The sequence below is a fragment of the Bombina bombina genome, chromosome 4 (assembly GCF_027579735.1).
Source record: "Bombina bombina isolate aBomBom1 chromosome 4, aBomBom1.pri, whole genome shotgun sequence".
In the NCBI taxonomy this organism is placed as follows: domain Eukaryota; kingdom Metazoa; phylum Chordata; class Amphibia; order Anura; family Bombinatoridae; genus Bombina; species Bombina bombina.
This window is the reverse complement of record NC_069502.1, coordinates 1,221,291,493-1,221,312,610: the sequence shown is the minus strand read 5'-3', so window position 1 is coordinate 1,221,312,610 and position 21,118 is coordinate 1,221,291,493. Positions and strand designations below refer to the sequence as shown.

Genomic DNA, 21,118 nt, shown 5'->3' with positions numbered 1-21,118 from the left:
ATATACACACATACACAAATACATATACACACATATATAGACATGAATACATACACAAATACATATACACACACACACACACACATATATAGACATGAATACATACACAAATACATATACACACACACATATAGACATGAATACATACACAAATACATATACACACATATATAGACATGAATACATACACAAATACATATACACACACATATATAGACATGAATACATACACAAATACATATACACACATACACAAATACATATACACACATATATAGACATGAATACATACACAAATACATATACACACACACATATAGACATGAATACATACACAAATACATATACACACATATATAGACATGAATACATACACAAATACATATACACACACATATATAGACATGAATACATACACAAATACATATACACACATACACAAATACATATACACACATATATAGACATGAATACATACACAAATACATATACACACACATATATAGACATGAATACATACACAAATACATATACACACACATATATAGACATGAATACATACACAAATACATATACACACATACACAAATACATATACACACACATATATAGACATGAATACATACACAAATACATACACACACACGCATATAGACATGAATACATACACAAATACATATACGCACACATATATAGACATGCATACATACATAAATACATATATACAGTATATACAGACACTGAAGCCCTTCCCAGTCAAACACTTTGCCATATACCATATCCCTTTTAACCCTTTATAAACCTTTTCATTAATATTGATAACTATTGTAGCTCAGTTTCGGCTTTCGCTCGAGCGCAAACTATAACTTTTTACTTGTAAATTAGTGCGGTTGCGATATCCATAGGCTGCGCTCAAACAAAGTCTGCCACGCTAACTCTTAATGTGCTTTACAATGGACTTGTAATATTAAAGTTGCGCTCTAATGGAAGTGCAGTCAAGCAATATTGGTTATCCCATGCACGCTATCATTAGCGCACCACTTGTAATCTGGAACATTGGGAGACGTCTGCTTGTAACATATAAAAAGCAGCTGGCTCCATATTACCTTCTTGACTCTCACCGTCAGTACTTGGCTCATCTCGGGGGCAGCTTCCTTTGTCTTTCTCCTTTCTGTCTTGTTTGCCGCGACCATCTGATGCTTCTGGCATCTCCAGCGCATGAGAACCCAACTTAACATACCCTGAACTTCCTCTAGTCTCTCTCTGATCTGAGGAAACAAGCTGGAGTCACACACCTCACATGGCTTTCAGGTCATGTTCTTTAAGAGTCAAACTGTCTGATTTTACAGCTCAGTTTCAGATTCAGTCTCTGATTTTACAGTTTAGTTTCAGAGTCAGTCTCTGATTTTACAGATCAGTTTGAGTCAATCGCTCTGATTTCACAATTTAGTTTCAGAGCCAGTCTCTGATTTTACAGATCAGTTTCAGATTCAGTCTCTGATTTCACAATTTGGTTTCAGAGCCAGTCTCTGATTTCACAATTTAGTTTCAGTCAGTCTCTGATTTTACAGATCAGTTTCAGTCTCTGATTTTAAAGTTCAGTTTTAGATTTAGTCTCTGATTTTACAGTTCAGTTTCAGATTCAGTCTCTGATTTCTCTGATTTCACAAATTAGTTTCAGAGTCAGTCTCTTATTTCACAATTTAGTTTCAGTCAGTCTCTGATTTTACAGCTCAATTTCAGATTCAGTCTCTGATTTTACAGTTTAGTTTTAGATTCAGTCTCTGATTTTACAGTTCAGTTTCAGATTCAGTCTCTGATTTAACAGTTCAGTTTCAGAGTCAGTCTCTGGTTTCACAGATTAGTTTCAAAGTCAGTCCAGTCTTTGATTTCTCAGTTCAGTTTCAGAGTCAGTCTCTGGTTTCACAGATTAGATTCAAAGTCAGTCCAGTCTCTAGTTTCACTGTTCAGTTTCAGAGTCAGTCTCTGGTTTCACAGTTTAGTTTAAGAGTCAGTCTCTAGTTTCACAGTTTAGTTTCAGAGTCAGTCTCTAGTTTCACTGTTCAGTTTCAGAGTCAGTCTGGTTTCACGGTTTAGTTTAAGAGTCAGTCTCTAGTTTCACAGTTTAGTTTCAGAGTCAGTCTCTAATTTCAAAGTTTAGTTTCAGAGTCAGTCTCTAATTTCACAGTTCAGTTTCAGAGTCAGTCTCTGGTTTCACGGTTTAGTTTAAGAGTCAGTCTCTAATTTCAAAGTTTAGTTTCAGAGTCAGTCTCTAATTTCACAGTTCAGTTTCAGAGTCAGTCTCTGGTTTCACAGTTCAGTTTCAGAGTCAGTCTCTGGTTTCACAGCTCAACTTTAGAGTCAGTTTCTCTTTCACATTGCTGTATTTGGGAATAGTCTCTGATATAGGGAAACTCTCTAATCTGACATTAAAGTCTCTCTGGTTTAGGATTTTGTGATCTACCTTTTGTTTTAAGGCTACCATATGCTTTTCCCTGTCAGCTGTGAGAGTCCCCTGTGCCATTCAATAAGGATGTATACTGCAGTATTAGTTGTGCACAACATGCATTTCCTGTTAGTTACAATTTACATAGCATTTACATAATAGATGAGACTGAAAGAAGAAAATAATAGCCCATCAAGCTCTTTACAGATCCTATTTGATCCCTTTTTTATGTAACAATATTGTCATTTACTTAATTGCCTTTACAAATATGTTTTTTTATGCCCCTCTAAGTGTTTCCTGTCTCTTTTATGCACTTTATTTTACACGTGGTATGTGAAAGTGCCTACAATATCAGCAGTAGCATTAAAACAAATACTCCATACAGCCTGTTAACCTGATTGTGATTGTATATAGTACATTATTTGCCATTTAGGTTTGTTGTCTCCATATGAAACTCTTATAAAGCCCATTTCTCCCTCAGTTATGTGAAACCCGTCTCTCACCGTTTGCGTGAGCTCATGCTCCTCTCCAATGAATTTCCATCCAACGCTGGCCAGCTCCTCAAACTCTCTCAGCTTCTCCTCGATGTTCTGTTCTAGCTCCTCCCTCCGCACTGAGCCAACAGGCTCCTCAGGATTACCCAACAACATGTGGGTTCTGGTGTCTTCTGTCCATGATCTAGTGAGACAAAACAATTGGTTATGTCAAGTGACTACAGCATAGTCTGTATCGACTACTGGCGAATAAGAAAAACTGAGACATAGGGCCCAATGAGCAAACACTCGCCAGCATTGACAGAAATCACACAAAATATTTGGGTATTTTAGACCTTATATTGTAATGTAGAAGTCTCTTCTTCACACCCTTCATAGTGAGATAAACATCTCTCAAGACTTCTTAGATCATCTATCCATACAGAAAGAGAAGCACTCTACCAGGAACGAACAACTACTTAGTAGCTTGTTCTATGGCGAGTTATCACCTAGGAGCAGCCTCTTTTAGCTCAGTTGTGCTTTTCACAGAGGATCCCGCCTAGTAAGGTCAGTTCACCCCCGAAATACCAAGCAATTCTCTGAACAAGGAACATGAGAACCCTAGACGATCATTTCGGCCTAGGCAGAATCAGACTGATATACTTCAGGAAAGTTCTCCTCTGCTCGTAGATGGTAACTCACCATAGAACAAGCTACTGAGCTGTTGTTTGTTCCTATAGAGCACTTCTCTTTGTTTGTATTCTTAGATCCAGCCTGAGCAAAGAGATTTAGATAATTAGACCCATAGACATTATTAAGGGAAATGCTATTCAGTGAGGAGTTACAGTCTGCTAATGATGATGATAATGAGTGCCTCTGACACATAATATTATCTAAAGACAAACTTCTCCTGAAGAAGAGAGACAAACCATTAATTTGAGCCACTGCCTGTCTAATTTAGACATTTCCTTATAAGGAAAGAATATGACTGATATTCTAAGAGGCTCCTGGGACACTCAGGCCTGCAAGTGATTATGTCCTAAAATATAACCCCTTTGGGTGAAGGTCACTCAGCATAACCCCTCATATATGGTGAGATGTTTGTTTTACACATGCCTGGTTACTAGGTCACATGTGAAACTTAGATACCTGGGAGTGCGCAGTGGTAAAATAAAGTCAAACAACTCTTCTAGTGACATAGTAACCAGTCAGGCCTGAGTAGGTAACTACATATTCACAATACTTACATCATGGCGAGGTAGCACTGGAAGAACCTCCGGAGCTGTGATGTTCGCTGCAGCCTGGTCTTGTTGTCATGCACCTTCTTCTCCAGTTGTGACCAGGCCTGAAGAGTGTCCTGGATCAGCTGACCAATCACCTTTGCCTTTTCAAGGGACATGTCATGTAGCTGGTCTGTGTGCTCCTCTAACCTGCGCACCTCCAGCTTCAGAGCTCCGCATATTTCAGCCTAGAAAAAAGAAAGCTATCACTTGAAGCTTCAATCTGAAAAATAACTCTATTTACAATAGACCTTAAAATGGAACGAGGGACATAATGTAGTGTAGCTGTACTTACACAGCCAGAATATAGCTGACAGCAGATGTGTAGAGTAGTATACATCTGCGCTAGGCATACTACTACTTACATACATGTGTTGTTGATCAGGTGCAGGGTGTTATGCGGCAGCAGATGTGTAGTGTTGTTGCTCAGGTGCCAGGTGTTATGCGGCAGCAAATGTGTAGTGTTGTTGCTCAGGTGCAAGGTGTTATGCGGCAGCAGATGTGTAGTGTTGTTGATCAGGTGCATGGTGTTATGCGGCAGCAGATGTGTAGTGTTGTTGATCAGGTGCATGGTGTTATGCGGCAGCAAATGTGTAGAGTTGTTGCTCAGGTGCAAGGTGTTATGCGGCAGCAGATGTGTGGTGTTGTTGATCAGGTGCATGGTGTTATGCGGCAGCAGATATGTAGTGTTGTTGATCAGGTGCATGGTGTTATGCGGCAGCAGATGTGTAGTGTTGTTGCTCAGATGCAGGGCATTATGCGGCAGCAGATGTGTAGTGTTGTTGCTCAGGTGCAGGGCATTATGCGGCAGCAGATGTGTAGTGTTGTTGATCAGGTGCATGGTGTTATGCAGCAGCAGATGTGTAGTGTTGTTGATCAGGTGCATGGTGTTATGTGGCAGCAGATGTGTAGTGTTGTTGATCAGGTGCAAGGTGCTATGCGGCAGCAGATGTGTAGTGTTGTTGCTCAGATGCAGGGCATTATGCGGCAGCAGATGTGTAGTGTTGTTGCTCAGGTGCAGGGCATTATGCGGCAGCAGATGTGTAGTGTTGTTGCTCAGATGCAGGGTATTATGCGGCAGCAGATGTGTAGTATTGTTGCTCAGGTGCAGGGCATTATGCGGCAGCAGATGTGTAGTGTTGTTGCTCAGGTGCAGGGCATTATGCGGCAGCAGATGTGTAGTGTTGTTGCTCAGGTTCAGGGCTTTATGCGGCAGCAGATGTGTAGTGTTGTTGCTCAGGTGCATGGTGTTATGCGGCAGCAGATGTTTAGTGTTGTTGCTCAGGTTCAGGGCTTTATGTGGCAGCAGATGTGTAGTGTTGTTGCTCAGGTGCAGGGCATTATGCGGCAGCAGATGTGTAGTGTTGTTGCTCAGGTGCAGGGAGTTATGCGGCAGCAGATGTGTAGTGTTGTTGCTCAGGTGCAAGGTGTTATGCGGCAGCAGATGTGTAGTGTTGTTGCTCAGGTGCAAGGTGTTATGCGGCAGCAGATGTGTAGTGTTGTTGCTCAGGTGCAGGGCGTTATGCGGCAGCAGATGTGTAGTGTTGTTGCTCCGGTTCAGGGTGTTATGCACCAGCAGATGTGTAGTGTTGCTGCTCAGGTGCAGGGTGTAATGCGGTAGCAGATGTGTAGTGTTGTTGCTCAGGTGCAGGGTGTTATGCGGCAGCAGATGTGTAGTGTTGTTGCTCAGGTGCAGGGTGTAATGCGGCAGCAGATGTGTGGTGTTGTTGCTCAGGTGCAGGGTGTTATGCGGCAGCAGATGTGTAGTGTTGTTGCTCAGGTGCAGGGCATTATGCAACAGCAGATGTGTGGTGTTGTTGCTCAGGTGCAGGGTGTTATGCGGCAGCAGATGTGTAGTGTTGTTGCTCAGGTGCAGGGTGTTATGCGGCAGCAGATGTGTAGTGTTGTTGCAACGGTGCAGGGTGTTATGCGCCAGCAGATGTGTAGTGTTGTTGCTCAGGTGCAGGGCATTATGCGGCAGCAGATGTGTAGTGTTGTTGCTCAGGTGCAGGGCATTATGCGGCAGCAGATGTGTAGTGTTGTTGCTCAGGTTCAGGGCTTTATGCGGCAGCAGATGTGTAGTGTTGTTGCTCAGGTGCATGGTGTTATGCGGCAGCAGATGTTTAGTGTTGTTGCTCAGGTTCAGGGCTTTATGTGGCAGCAGATGTGTAGTGTTGTTGCTCAGGTGCAGGGCATTATGCGGCAGCAGATGTGTAGTGTTGTTGCTCAGGTGCAGGGAGTTATGCGGCAGCAGATGTGTAGTGTTGTTGCTCAGGTGCAAGGTGTTATGCGGCAGCAGATGTGTAGTGTTGTTGCTCAGGTGCAAGGTGTTATGCGGCAGCAGATGTGTAGTGTTGTTGCTCAGGTGCAGGGCGTTATGCGGCAGCAGATGTGTAGTGTTGTTGCTCCGGTTCAGGGTGTTATGCACCAGCAGATGTGTAGTGTTGCTGCTCAGGTGCAGGGTGTAATGCGGTAGCAGATGTGTAGTGTTGTTGCTCAGGTGCAGGGTGTTATGCGGCAGCAGATGTGTAGTGTTGTTGCTCAGGTGCAGGGTGTAATGCGGCAGCAGATGTGTGGTGTTGTTGCTCAGGTGCAGGGTGTTATGCGGCAGCAGATGTGTAGTGTTGTTGCTCAGGTGCAGGGCATTATGCAACAGCAGATGTGTGGTGTTGTTGCAACGGTGCAGGGTGTTATGCGCCAGCAGATGTGTAGTGTTGTTGCTAAGGTGCAGGGTGTAATGCGGCAGCAGATGTGTAGTGTTGTTGCTCAGGTGCAGGGCGTTATGCGGCAGCAGATGTGTAGTGTTGTTGCTCAGGTGCAGGGCATTATGCAGCAGCAGATGTGTAGTGTTGTTGCTCAGGTGCAGGGCATTATGCAACAGCAGATGTGTGGTGTTGTTGCTCAGGTGCAGGGTGTTATGCGGCAGCAGATGTGTAGTGTTGTTGCTCAGGTGCAGGGCATTATGCAACAGCAGATGTGTGGTGTTGTTGCTAAGGTGCAGGGTGTTATGCGGCAGCAGATGTGTAGTGTTGTTGCTCAGGTGCAGGGCATTATGCAACAGCAGATGTGTGGTGTTGTTGCTCAGGTGCAGGGTGTTATGCGGCAGCAGATGTGTAGTGTTGTTGCTCAGGTGCAGGGCATTATGCAACAGCAGATGTGTGGTGTTGTTGCTCAGGTGCAGGGTGTTATGCGGCAGCAGATGTGTGGTGTTGTTGCTCAGGTGCAGGGTGTTATGCGGCAGCAGATGTGTAGTGTTGTTGCTCAGGTGCAGGGTGTTATGCGGCAGCAGATGTGTGGTGTTGTTGCTCAGGTGCAGGGTGTTATGTGGCAGCAGATGTGTAGTGTTGTTGCTCAGGTGCAGGGTGTTATGCGGCAGCAGATGTGTGGTGTTGTTGCTCAGGTGCAGGGTGTTATGTGGCAGCGGATGTGTAGTGTTGTTGCTCAGGTGCAGGGTGTTATGTGGCAGCGGATGTGTAGTGTTGTTGCTCAGGTGCAGGATGTTATGCGGCAGCAGATGTGTGGTGTTGTTGCTCAGGTGCAGGGTGTTATGCGGCAGCAGATGTGTGGTGTTGTTGCTCAGGTGCAGGATGTTATGCGGCAGCAGATGTGTGGTGTTGTTGCTCAGGTGCAGGGTGTTATGTGGCAGCAGATGTGTAGTGTTGTTGCTCAGGTGCAGGATGTTATGCGGCAGCAGATGTGTGGTGTTGTTGCTCAGGTGCAGGGTGTTATGTGGCAGCAGATGTGTAGTGTTGTTGCTCAGGTGCAGGGTGTTATGCGGCAGCAGATGTGTAGTGTTGTTGCTCAGGTGCAGGGAGTTATGCGGCAGCAGATGTGTAGTGTTGTTGCTCAGGTGCAAGGTGTTATGCGGCAGCAGATGTGTAGTGTTGTTGCTCAGGTGCAAGGTGTTATGCGGCAGCAGATGTGTAGTGTTGTTGCTCAGGTGCAGGGCGTTATGCGGCAGCAGATGTGTAGTGTTGTTGCTCCGGTTCAGGGTGTTATGCACCAGCAGATGTGTAGTGTTGCTGCTCAGGTGCAGGGTGTAATGCGGTAGCAGATGTGTAGTGTTGTTGCTCAGGTGCAGGGTGTTATGCGGCAGCAGATGTGTAGTGTTGTTGCTCAGGTGCAGGGTGTAATGCGGCAGCAGATGTGTGGTGTTGTTGCTCAGGTGCAGGGTGTTATGCGGCAGCAGATGTGTAGTGTTGTTGCTCAGGTGCAGGGCATTATGCAACAGCAGATGTGTGGTGTTGTTGCTCAGGTGCAGGGTGTTATGCGGCAGCAGATGTGTAGTGTTGTTGCTCAGGTGCAGGGTGTTATGCGGCAGCAGATGTGTAGTGTTGTTGCAACGGTGCAGGGTGTTATGCGCCAGCAGATGTGTAGTGTTGTTGCTAAGGTGCAGGGTGTAATGCGGCAGCAGATGTGTAGTGTTGTTGCTCAGGTGCAGGGCGTTATGCGGCAGCAGATGTGTAGTGGTGTTGCTCAGGTGCAGGGCATTATGCAGCAGCAGATGTGTAGTGTTGTTGCTCAGGTGCAGGGCATTATGCAACAGCAGATGTGTGGTGTTGTTGCTCAGGTGCAGGGTGTTATGCGGCAGCAGATGTGTAGTGTTGTTGCTCAGGTGCAGGGCATTATGCAACAGCAGATGTGTGGTGTTGTTGCTCAGGTGCAGGATGTTATGCGGCAGCAGATGTGTAGTGTTGTTGCTCAGGTGCAGGGCATTATGCAACAGCAGATGTGTGGTGTTGTTGCTCAGGTGCAGGGTGTTATGCGGCAGCAGATGTGTAGTGTTGTTGCTCAGGTGCAGGGCATTATGCAACAGCAGATGTGTGGTGTTGTTGCTCAGGTGCAGGGTGTTATGCGGCAGCAGATGTGTGGTGTTGTTGCTCAGGTGCAGGGTGTTATGTGGCAGCAGATGTGTAGTGTTGTTGCTCAGGTGCAGGGTGTTATGCGGCAGCAGATGTGTGGTGTTGTTGCTCAGGTGCAGGGTGTTATGCGGCAGCAGATGTGTAGTGTTGTTGCTCAGGTGCAGGGTGTTATGCGGCAGCAGATGTGTGGTGTTGTTGCTCAGGTGCAGGGTGTTATGTGGCAGCGGATGTGTAGTGTTGTTGCTCAGGTGCAGGGTGTTATGTGGCAGCGGATGTGTAGTGTTGTTGCTCAGGTGCAGGATGTTATGCGGCAGCAGATGTGTGGTGTTGTTGCTCAGGTGCAGGGTGTTATGCGGCAGCAGATGTGTGGTGTTGTTGCTCAGGTGCAGGATGTTATGCGGCAGCAGATGTGTGGTGTTGTTGCTCAGGTGCAGGGTGTTATGTGGCAGCAGATGTGTAGTGTTGTTGCTCAGGTGCAGGATGTTATGCGGCAGCAGATGTGTGGTGTTGTTGCTCAGGTGCAGGGTGTTATGTGGCAGCGGATGTGTGGTGTTGTTGCTCAGGTGCAGGATGTTATGCGGCAGCAGATGTGTAGTGTTGTTGCTCAGGTGCAGGATGTTATGCGGCAGCGGATGTGTAGTGTTGTTGCTCAGGTGCAGGGCATTATGCAACAGCAGATGTGTGGTGTTGTTGCTCAGGTGCAGGGTGTTATGTGGCAGCGGATGTGTAGTGTTGTTGCTCAGGTGCAGGATGTTATGCGGCAGCGGATGTGTAGTGTTGTTGCTCAGGTGCAGGATGTTATGCGGCAGCAGATGTGTAGTGTTGTTGCTCAGGTGCAGGATGTTATGCGGCAGCGGATGTGTAGTGTTGTTGCTCAGGTGCAGGATGTTATGCGGCAGCGGATGTATAGTGTTGTTGCTCAGGTGCAGGGCATTATGCAACAGCAGATGTGTAGTGTTGTTGCTCAGGTGCAGGGTGTTATGTGGCAGCAGATGTGTGGTGTTGTTGCTCAGGTGCAGGGTGTTATGTGGCAGCGGATGTGTGGTGTTGTTGCTCAGGTGCAGGGTGTTATGTGGCAGCAGATGTGTGGTGTTGTTGCTCAGGTGCAGGGTGTTATGTGGCAGCGGATGTGTAGTGTTGTTGCTCAGGTGCAGGGTGTTATGCCGCAGCAGATGTGTGGTGTTGTTGCTCAGGTGCAGGGTGTTATGTGGCAGCGGATGTGTAGTGTTGTTGCTCAGGTGCAGGATGTTATGCGGCAGCAGATGTGTGGTGTTGTTGCTCAGGTGCAGGGTGTTATGCGGCAGCAGATGTGTGGTGTTGTTGCTCAGGTGCAGGGTGTTATGCGGCAGCAGATGTGTGGTGTTGTTGCTCAGGTGCAGGATATTATGTGGCAGCGGATGTGTAGTGTTGTTGCTCAGGTGCAGGATGTTATGCGGCAGCAGATGTGTGGTGTTGTTGCTCAGGTGCAGGGTGTTATGTGGCAGCGGATGTGTAGTGTTGTTGCTCAGGTGCAGGGTGTTATGCGGCAGCAGATGTGTGGTGTTGTTGCTCAGGTGCAGGGTGTTATGTGGCAGCGGATGTGTAGTGTTGTTGCTCAGGTGCAGGATGTTATGCGGCAGCAGATGTGTGGTGTTGTTGCTCAGGTGCAGGGTGTTATGTGGCAGCGGATGTGTGGTGTTGTTGCTCAGGTGCAGGATGTTATGCGGCAGCGGATGTGTAGTGTTGTTGCTCAGGTGCAGGATGTTATGCGGCAGCAGATGTGTGGTGTTGTTGCTCAGGTGCAGGGTGTTATGTGGCAGCGGATGTGTAGTGTTGTTGCTCAGGTGCAGGATGTTATGCGGCAGCAGATGTGTGGTGTTGTTGCTCAGGTGCAGGATGTTATGCGGCAGCAGATGTGTGGTGTTGTTGCTCAGGTGCAGGGTGTTATGCGGCAGCGGATGTGTAGTGTTGTTGCTCAGGTGCAGGGTGTTATGTGGCAGCGGATGTGTAGTGTTGTTGCTCAGGTGCAGGATGTTATGCGGCAGCGGATGTGTAGTGTTGTTGCTCAGGTGCAGGATGTTATGCGGCAGCAGATGTGTGGTGTTGTTGCTCAGGTGCAGGGTGTTATGTGGCAGCGGATGTGTGGTGTTGTTGCTCAGGTGCAGGGTGTTATGCGGCAGCAGATGTGTGGTGTTGTTGCTCAGGTGCAGGGTGTTATGTGGCAGCAGATGTGTGGTGTTGTTGCTCAGGTGCAGGATGTTATGCGGCAGCAGATGTGTGGTGTTGTTGCTCAGGTGCAGGGTGTTATGTGGCAGCGGATGTGTAGTGTTGTTGCTCAGGTGCAGGATGTTATGCGGCAGCAGATGTGTGGTGTTGTTGCTCAGGTGCAGGATGTTATGTGGCAGCAGATGTGTGGTGTTGTTGCTCAGGTGCAGGATGTTATGTGGCAGCGGATGTGTGGTGTTGTTGCTCAGGTGCAGGATGTTATGCGGCAGCAGATGTGTGGTGTTGTTGCTCAGGTGCAGGGTGTTATGTGGCAGCGGATGTGTGGTGTTGTTGCTCAGGTGCAGGGTGTTATGCGGCAGCGGATGTGTAGTGTTGTTGCTCAGGTGCAGGGTGTTATGTGGCAGCAGATGTGTAGTGTTGTTGCTCAGGTGCAGGATGTTATGCGGCAGCAGATGTGTGGTGTTGTTGCTCAGGTGCAGGGTGTTATGTGGCAGCGGATGTGTGGTGTTGTTGCTCAGGTGCAGGGTGTTATGTGGCAGCGGATGTGTGGTGTTGTTGCTCAGGTGCAGGGTGTTATGCGGCAGCAGATGTGTAGTGTTGTTGCTCAGGTGCAGGGTGTAATGCGGCAGCAGATGTGTGGTGTTGTTGCTCAGGTGCAGGGTGTTATGCGGCAGCAGATGTGTAGTGTTGTTGCTCAGGTGCAGGGCATTATGCAACAGCAGATGTGTGGTGTTGTTGCTCAGGTGCAGGGTGTTATGCGGCAGCAGATGTGTAGTGTTGTTGCTCAGGTGCAGGGTGTTATGCGGCAGCAGATGTGTAGTGTTGTTGCAACGGTGCAGGGTGTTATGCGCCAGCAGATGTGTAGTGTTGTTGCTAAGGTGCAGGGTGTAATGCGGCAGCAGATGTGTAGTGTTGTTGCTCAGGTGCAGGGCGTTATGCGGCAGCAGATGTGTAGTGGTGTTGCTCAGGTGCAGGGCATTATGCAGCAGCAGATGTGTAGTGTTGTTGCTCAGGTGCAGGGCATTATGCAACAGCAGATGTGTGGTGTTGTTGCTCAGGTGCAGGGTGTTATGCGGCAGCAGATGTGTAGTGTTGTTGCTCAGGTGCAGGGCATTATGCAACAGCAGATGTGTGGTGTTGTTGCTCAGGTGCAGGGTGTTATGTGGCAGCAGATGTGTAGTGTTGTTGCTCAGGTGCAGGGCATTATGCAACAGCAGATGTGTGGTGTTGTTGCTCAGGTGCAGGGTGTTATGCGGCAGCAGATGTGTAGTGTTGTTGCTCAGGTGCAGGGCATTATGCAACAGCAGATGTGTGGTGTTGTTGCTCAGGTGCAGGGTGTTATGCGGCAGCAGATGTGTGGTGTTGTTGCTCAGGTGCAGGGTGTTATGCGGCAGCAGATGTGTAGTGTTGTTGCTCAGGTGCAGGGTGTTATGCGGCAGCAGATGTGTGGTGTTGTTGCTCAGGTGCAGGGTGTTATGCGGCAGCAGATGTGTAGTGTTGTTGCTCAGGTGCAGGGTGTTATGCGGCAGCAGATGTGTGGTGTTGTTGCTCAGGTGCAGGGTGTTATGTGGCAGCGGATGTGTAGTGTTGTTGCTCAGGTGCAGGGTGTTATGTGGCAGCGGATGTGTAGTGTTGTTGCTCAGGTGCAGGATGTTATGCGGCAGCAGATGTGTGGTGTTGTTGCTCAGGTGCAGGGTGTTATGCGGCAGCAGATGTGTGGTGTTGTTGCTCAGGTGCAGGATGTTATGCGGCAGCAGATGTGTGGTGTTGTTGCTCAGGTGCAGGGTGTTATGTGGCAGCAGATGTGTAGTGTTGTTGCTCAGGTGCAGGATGTTATGCGGCAGCAGATGTGTGGTGTTGTTGCTCAGGTGCAGGGTGTTATGTGGCAGCGGATGTGTGGTGTTGTTGCTCAGGTGCAGGATGTTATGCGGCAGCAGATGTGTAGTGTTGTTGCTCAGGTGCAGGATGTTATGCGGCAGCGGATGTGTAGTGTTGTTGCTCAGGTGCAGGGCATTATGCAACAGCAGATGTGTGGTGTTGTTGCTCAGGTGCAGGGTGTTATGTGGCAGCGGATGTGTAGTGTTGTTGCTCAGGTGCAGGATGTTATGCGGCAGCGGATGTGTAGTGTTGTTGCTCAGGTGCAGGATGTTATGCGGCAGCAGATGTGTAGTGTTGTTGCTCAGGTGCAGGATGTTATGCGGCAGCGGATGTGTAGTGTTGTTGCTCAGGTGCAGGATGTTATGCGGCAGCGGATGTATAGTGTTGTTGCTCAGGTGCAGGGCATTATGCAACAGCAGATGTGTAGTGTTGTTGCTCAGGTGCAGGGTGTTATGTGGCAGCAGATGTGTGGTGTTGTTGCTCAGGTGCAGGGTGTTATGTGGCAGCGGATGTGTGGTGTTGTTGCTCAGGTGCAGGGTGTTATGTGGCAGCAGATGTGTGGTGTTGTTGCTCAGGTGCAGGGTGTTATGTGGCAGCGGATGTGTAGTGTTGTTGCTCAGGTGCAGGGTGTTATGCCGCAGCAGATGTGTGGTGTTGTTGCTCAGGTGCAGGGTGTTATGTGGCAGCGGATGTGTAGTGTTGTTGCTCAGGTGCAGGATGTTATGCGGCAGCAGATGTGTGGTGTTGTTGCTCAGGTGCAGGGTGTTATGCGGCAGCAGATGTGTGGTGTTGTTGCTCAGGTGCAGGGTGTTATGCGGCAGCAGATGTGTGGTGTTGTTGCTCAGGTGCAGGATATTATGTGGCAGCGGATGTGTAGTGTTGTTGCTCAGGTGCAGGATGTTATGCGGCAGCAGATGTGTGGTGTTGTTGCTCAGGTGCAGGGTGTTATGTGGCAGCGGATGTGTAGTGTTGTTGCTCAGGTGCAGGATGTTATGCGGCAGCAGATGTGTGGTGTTGTTGCTCAGGTGCAGGGTGTTATGTGGCAGCGGATGTGTAGTGTTGTTGCTCAGGTGCAGGATGTTATGCGGCAGCAGATGTGTGGTGTTGTTGCTCAGGTGCAGGGTGTTATGTGGCAGCGGATGTGTGGTGTTGTTGCTCAGGTGCAGGATGTTATGCGGCAGCGGATGTGTAGTGTTGTTGCTCAGGTGCAGGATGTTATGCGGCAGCAGATGTGTGGTGTTGTTGCTCAGGTGCAGGGTGTTATGTGGCAGCGGATGTGTAGTGTTGTTGCTCAGGTGCAGGATGTTATGCGGCAGCAGATGTGTGGTGTTGTTGCTCAGGTGCAGGATGTTATGCGGCAGCAGATGTGTGGTGTTGTTGCTCAGGTGCAGGGTGTTATGCGGCAGCGGATGTGTAGTGTTGTTGCTCAGGTGCAGGGTGTTATGTGGCAGCGGATGTGTAGTGTTGTTGCTCAGGTGCAGGATGTTATGCGGCAGCGGATGTGTAGTGTTGTTGCTCAGGTGCAGGATGTTATGCGGCAGCAGATGTGTGGTGTTGTTGCTCAGGTGCAGGGTGTTATGTGGCAGCGGATGTGTGGTGTTGTTGCTCAGGTGCAGGGTGTTATGCGGCAGCAGATGTGTGGTGTTGTTGCTCAGGTGCAGGGTGTTATGTGGCAGCAGATGTGTGGTGTTGTTGCTCAGGTGCAGGATGTTATGCGGCAGCAGATGTGTGGTGTTGTTGCTCAGGTGCAGGGTGTTATGTGGCAGCGGATGTGTAGTGTTGTTGCTCAGGTGCAGGATGTTATGCGGCAGCAGATGTGTGGTGTTGTTGCTCAGGTGCAGGATGTTATGTGGCAGCAGATGTGTGGTGTTGTTGCTCAGGTGCAGGATGTTATGTGGCAGCGGATGTGTGGTGTTGTTGCTCAGGTGCAGGATGTTATGCGGCAGCAGATGTGTGGTGTTGTTGCTCAGGTGCAGGGTGTTATGTGGCAGCGGATGTGTGGTGTTGTTGCTCAGGTGCAGGGTGTTATGCGGCAGCGGATGTGTAGTGTTGTTGCTCAGGTGCAGGGTGTTATGTGGCAGCAGATGTGTAGTGTTGTTGCTCAGGTGCAGGATGTTATGCGGCAGCAGATGTGTGGTGTTGTTGCTCAGGTGCAGGGTGTTATGTGGCAGCGGATGTGTGGTGTTGTTGCTCAGGTGCAGGGTGTTATGCGGCAGCAGATGTGTGGTGTTGTTGCTCAGGTGCAGGGTGTTATGTGGCAGCGGATGTGTGGTGTTGTTGCTCAGGTGCAGGGTGTTATGCGGCAGCGGATGTGTGGTGTTGTTGCTCAGGTGCAGGGTGTTATGTGGCAGCGGATGTGTGGTGTTGTTGCTCAGGTGCAGGGTGTTATGTGGCAGCGGATGTGTAGTGTTGTTGCTCAGGTGCAGGGTGTTATGCGGCAGCAGAAGTGTGGTGTTGTTGCTCAGGTGCAGGATGTTATGTGGCAGCGGATGTGTGGTGTTGTTGCTCAGGTGCAGGGTGTTATGTGGCAGCAGATGTGTGGTGTTGTTGCTCAGGTGCAGGATGTTATGCGGCAGCAGATGTGTGGTGTTGTTGCTCAGGTGCAGGGTGTTATGTGGCAGCGGATGTGTAGTGTTGTTGCTCAGGTGCAGGGTGTTATGCGGCAGCAGATGTGTAGTGTTGTTGCTCAGGTGCAGGATTTTATGCGGCAGCAGATGTGTGGTGTTGTTGCTCAGGTGCAGGGTGTTATGCGGCAGCGGATGTGTAGTGTTGTTGCTCAGGTGCAGGATGTTATGCGGCAGCAGATGTGTGGTGTTGTTGCTCAGGTGCAGGGTGTTATGTGGCAGCGGATGTGTGGTGTTGTTGCTCAGGTGCAGGGTGTTATGTGGCAGCAGATGTGTAGTGTTGTTGCTCAGGTGCAGGGTGTTATGCGGCAGCAGATGTGTGGTGTTGTTGCTCAGGTGCAGGGTGTTATGCGGCAGCAGATGTGTGGTGTTGTTGCTCAGGTGCAGGATGTTATGCGGCAGCGGATGTGTGGTGTTGTTGCTCAGGTGCAGGATGTTATGCGGCAGCAGATGTGTGGTGTTGTTGCTCAGGTGCAGGGTGTTATGTGGCAGCGGATGTGTGGTGTTGTTGCTCAGGTGCAGGGTGTTATGTGGCAGCGGATGTGTGGTGTTGTTGCTCAGGTGCAGGGTGTTATGCGGCAGCAGATGTGTGGTGTTGTTGCTCAGGTGCAGGATGTTATGCGGCAGCGGATGTGTGGTGTTGTTGCTCAGGTGCAGGGTGTTATGTGGCAGCGGATGTGTGGTGTTGTTGCTCAGGTGCAGGGTGTAATGCGGTAGCAGATGTGTAGTGTTGTTGCTCAGGTGCAGGGTGTTATGCGGCAGCAGATGTGTAGTGTTGTTGCTCAGGTGCAGGGTGTTATGTGGCAGCGGATGTGTGGTGTTGTTGCTCAGGTGCAGGGTGTTATGTGGCAGCGGATGTGTAGTGTTGTTGCTCAGGTGCAGGGTGTTATGTGGCAGCAGATGTGTGGTGTTGTTGCTCAGGTGCAGGGTGTTATGTGGCAGCAGATGTGTGGTGTTGTTGCTCAGGTGCAGGGTGTTATGTGGCAGCGGATGTGTGGTGTTGTTGCTCAGGTGCAGGGTGTTATGTGGCAGCGGATGTGTAGTGTTGTTGCTCAGGTGCAGGGTGTTATGTGGCAGCAGATGTGTGGTGTTGTTGCTCAGGTGCAGGGTGTTATGTGGCAGCGGATGTGTGGTGTTGTTGCTCAGGTGCAGGGTGTTATGTGGCAGCAGATGTTTGGTGTTGTTGCTCAGGTGCAGGATGTTATGTGGCAGCGGATGTGTAGTGTTGTTGCTCAGGTGCAGGGTGTTATGTGGCAGCAGATGTGTGGTGTTGTTGCTCAGGTACAGGATGTTATGTGGCAGCGGATGTGTGGTGTTGTTGCTCAGGTGCAGGGCATTATGCAACAGCAGATGTGTGGTGTTGTTGCTCAGGTGCAGGATGTTATGTGGCAGCAGATGTGTGGTGTTGTTGCTCAGGTGCAGGATGTTATGTGGCAGCGGATGTGTGGTGTTGTTGCTCAGGTGCAGGGTGTTATGTGGCAGCGGATGTGTGGTGTTGTTGCTCAGGTGCAGGATGTTATGTGGCAGCGGATGTGTGGTGTTGTTGCTCAGGTGCAGGATGTTATGTGGCAGCGGATGTGTGGTGTTGTTGCTCAGGTGCAGGATGTTATGTGGCAGCGGATGTGTGGTGTTGTTGCTCAGGTGCAGGATGTTATGCGGCAGCAGATGTTTGGTGTTGTTGCTCAGGTGCAGGATGTTATGCGGCAGCAGATGTGTGGTGTTGTTGCTCAGGTGCAGGATGTTATGTGGCAGCGGATGTGTGGTGTTGTTGCTCAGGTGCAGGATGTTATGTGGCAGCGGATGTGTGGTGTTGTTGCTCAGGTGCAGGATGTTATGCGGCAGCGGATGTGTGGTGTTGTTGCTCAGGTGCAGGGTGTTATGCGGCAGCGGATGTGTGGTGTTGTTGCTCAGGTTCAGGGTGTTATGCGGCAGCGGATGTGTGGTGTTGTTGCTCAGGTGCAGGATGTTATGCGGCAGCGGATGTGTGGTGTTGTTGCTCAGGTGCAGGGTGTTATGTGGCAGCGGATGTGTGGTGTTGTTGCTCAGGTTCAGGGTGTTATGCGGCAGCAGATGTGTGGTGTTGTTGCTCAGGTTCAGGGTGTTATGTGGCAGCAGATGTGTGGTGTTGTTGCTCAGGTGCAGGATGTTATGCGGCAGCAGATGTGTGGTGTTGTTGCTCAGGTTCAGGGTGTTATGTGGCAGCAGATGTGTGGTGTTGTTGCTCAGGTGCAGGATGTTATGCGGCAGCAGATGTGTGGTGTTGTTGCTCAGGTGCAGGGTGTTATGTGGCAGCAGATGTGTGGTGTTGTTGCTCAGGTGCAGGGTGTTATGTGGCAGCAGATGTGTGGTGTTGTTGCTCAGGTGCAGGATGTTATGCGGCAGCAGATGTGTGGTGTTGTTGCTCAGGTGCAGGGTGTTATGTGGCAGCAGATGTGTGGTGTTGTTGCTCAGGTGCAGGGTGTTATGTGGCAGCAGATGTGTGGTGTTGTTGCTCAGGTGCAGGGTGTTATGCGGCAGCGGATGTGTGGTGTTGTTGCTCAGGTGCAGGGTGTTATGTGGCAGCAGATGTGTGGTGTTGTTGCTCAGGTGCAGGGTGTTATGTGGCAGCAGATGTGTGGTGTTGTTGCTCAGGTGCAGGGTGTTATGTGGCAGCAGATGTGTGGTGTTGTTGCTCAGGTGCAGGGTGTTATGTGGCAGCGGATGTGTGGTGTTGTTGCTCAGGTGCAGGGTGTTATGTGGCAGCAGATGTGTGGTGTTGTTGCTCAGGTGCAGGGTGTTATGTGGCAGCAGATGTGTGGTGTTGTTGCTCAGGTGCAGGGTGTTATGCGGCAGCGGATGTGTGGTGTTGTTGCTCAGGTGCAGGGTGTTATGTGGCAGCAGATGTGTGGTGTTGTTGCTCAGGTGCAGGATGTTATGTGGCAGCAGATGTGTGGTGTTGTTGCTCAGGTGCAGGGTGTTATGTGGCAGCAGATGTGTGGTGTTGTTGCTCAGGTGCAGGGTGTTATGTGGCAGCAGATGTGTGGTGTTGTTGCTCAGGTGCAGGGTGTTATGCGGCAGCAGATGTGTGGTGTTGTTGCTCAGGTGCAGGGTGTTATGTGGCAGCAGATGTGTGGTGTTGTTGCTCAGGTGCAGGATGTTATGCGGCAGCAGATGTGTGGTGTTGTTGCTCAGGTGCAGGATGTTATGCGGCAGCAGATGTGTGGTGTTGTTGCTCAGGTGCAGGATGTTATGCGGCAGCAGATGTGTAGTGTTGTTGCTCAGGTGCAGGGTGTTATGCGGCAGCAGATGTGTGGTGTTGTTGCTCAGGTGCAGGATGTTATGCGGCAGCAGATGTGTGGTGTTGTTGCTCAGGTGCAGGGTGTTATGCGGCAGCAGATGTGTGGTGTTGCACCTGATACACACAGTGTAGTTCTGTAGATGAGTTCTCACCTCAAGGTCCTGTTGCTGTATAAACAATCCCTGCAGATCTGTTAGCTCTTCCTGGTGTCTCATTACAACATAGCTCTGCTCAGCTTCCTCAGTTTCCATCTTTAGCTTATTCAGTCGGCATTTAGCACAGTTGACCATTCTGACTACCACTGAGAGCTTAAGAGTAGAGAGAATGAGGGTAAGTTCTGCTGCACCACTGGCTCTAATTAAAGACACTGCCATGCAGTGAATGGGCCTACTCTCCTAGTGATACATCTGTTCTCTGATGGACAATTCAATCCACTCTGTCTCCCACTCTCCAATTGAGTCACACAACCTTCTATTGAGTCACACAACCTTCTATTGAGTGACAAAGCCTTCTATTGAGTGACAAAGCCTTCTATTGAGTGACAAAGCCTTCTATTGAGTCGCACAACCTTCTATTGAGTGACAAAGCCTTCTATTGAGTGACAAAGCCTTCTATTGAGTGACAAAGCCTTCTATTGAGTGACAAAGACTCCTACTAAGTGATACAACCTCCTACTAAGAAAGCCTCTAAATCACACATGGGTATAGCGGGTCACATATGGGTACAGCGGGTCACATATGGGTATAGCAGTTCACACATGGGTATAGCGGTTCACACATGGGTATAGCGGGTCACACATGGGTATAGCGGGTCACATATGGGTATAGCGGGTCACACATGGGTACAGCGGGTCACATATGGGTATAGCGGGTCACATATGGGTACAGCGGGTCACATATGGGTATAGCGGGTCACATATGGGTATAGCGGGTCACACATGGGTATAGCGGGTCACACATGGGTATAGCGGGTCACACATGGGTACAGCGGGTCACATATGGGTATAGCGGGTCACATATGGGTAAAGCGGGTCACATATGGGTATAGCGGTTCACACATGGGTACAGCGGGTCACACATGGGTATAGCGGGTCACACATGGGTATAGCGGGTCACACATGATTATAGTGGGCAAGGGAGAACTGAGACTAACAAGGGCTATCAGGGAATAATTAGGGGTAACACTGTTCCCCTGTTGGTGTATTTACCAACAACCTTTCTAGTGTCTCCATTTCCTTTGACATTCTATGGAGCACACTCTGTATGGCGAGATGAGCAGGTTTAGTGACTCAACCTTATGGGATAACTGGAGAGGCTGTTTGTGAATACCAATAAGTGTTTCTGCTCTTTACACATCTGCATCTACCCAGTTACCTTCAGCCACAAATATCTCACCCTCTTCTCCAGGTTTTCTGTCTCCTTAGTGACAGTGACCATCCTCTCTCGTTCTTTCACAGCCTCATTTAACATCTCTACAGCTTCCTGCAGTTCCTCCAGGGGAGTGAAGATCTCCCGTCCTGAATCATCTGCCTCTGTTACTTGGGGCCCCTCTCTGGCAGGTGCTCCGGAACCTAACTGAAATGATAACAACCAGATCCACAGTTGTGCTACTACAGCGCTGTGTAGGGAAACAATGCTCTGGGGAACTTAAAGGGACACTGAACCCAATTTTTTTCTTTCATAATTCAGATAGAGCATGACATTTTAAGCAACTTTCTAATTTACTCCTATTATCAAATTTTCTTCATTCTCTTGGTATCTTTATTTGAAATGCAAGATAAATGTAAGTTTAGATCCCGGGCCCATTTTTCGTGAACAACCTGGGTTGTCCTTGCTGATTGGTGGATAAATTCATCCACCAATAAAAAAGTGCTGTCCAGAGTACTGAACCCCAAAAAAAAGCTTATTTACCTTCTTTTTCAAATAAAGATAGCAAGAGAACGAAGAAAAATTGATAATAGGAGTAAATTAGAAAGTTTCTTAAAATTGCATGCTCTATCTGAATCACGAAATAAAAAATTTGGGTTCAGTGTCCCTTTAATGGAACCCAGAAACCAATGGAAAACTTCTGTCA

At 49.0% G+C, this 21,118-nt stretch overlaps 1 protein-coding gene across 4 annotated transcripts in view; it reads right to left on the bottom strand.

Moving 5' to 3' along the window:
* Nucleotides 1-21,118, bottom strand: part of LOC128658211 (uncharacterized) — a 149,781-nt gene that overhangs the window by 97,348 nt on the left and 31,315 nt on the right. For 3 of the 4 annotated variants that reach the window (XM_053712740.1, XM_053712744.1, XM_053712742.1), the window contains exons 7-11: nt 20,440-20,619; nt 19,198-19,353; nt 4,167-4,387; nt 2,950-3,124; nt 1,107-1,268 (exon numbers count right to left, since the gene is read on the bottom strand). In XM_053712740.1, coding sequence (XP_053568715.1) covers nt 1,107-1,268; nt 2,950-3,124; nt 4,167-4,387; nt 19,198-19,353; nt 20,440-20,619 — 894 coding nt within the window. The remainder of the gene's footprint in view (nt 1-1,106; nt 1,269-2,949; nt 3,125-4,166; nt 4,388-19,197; nt 19,354-20,439; nt 20,620-21,118) is intronic. The other variant, XM_053712741.1, reaches the window with a different exon arrangement.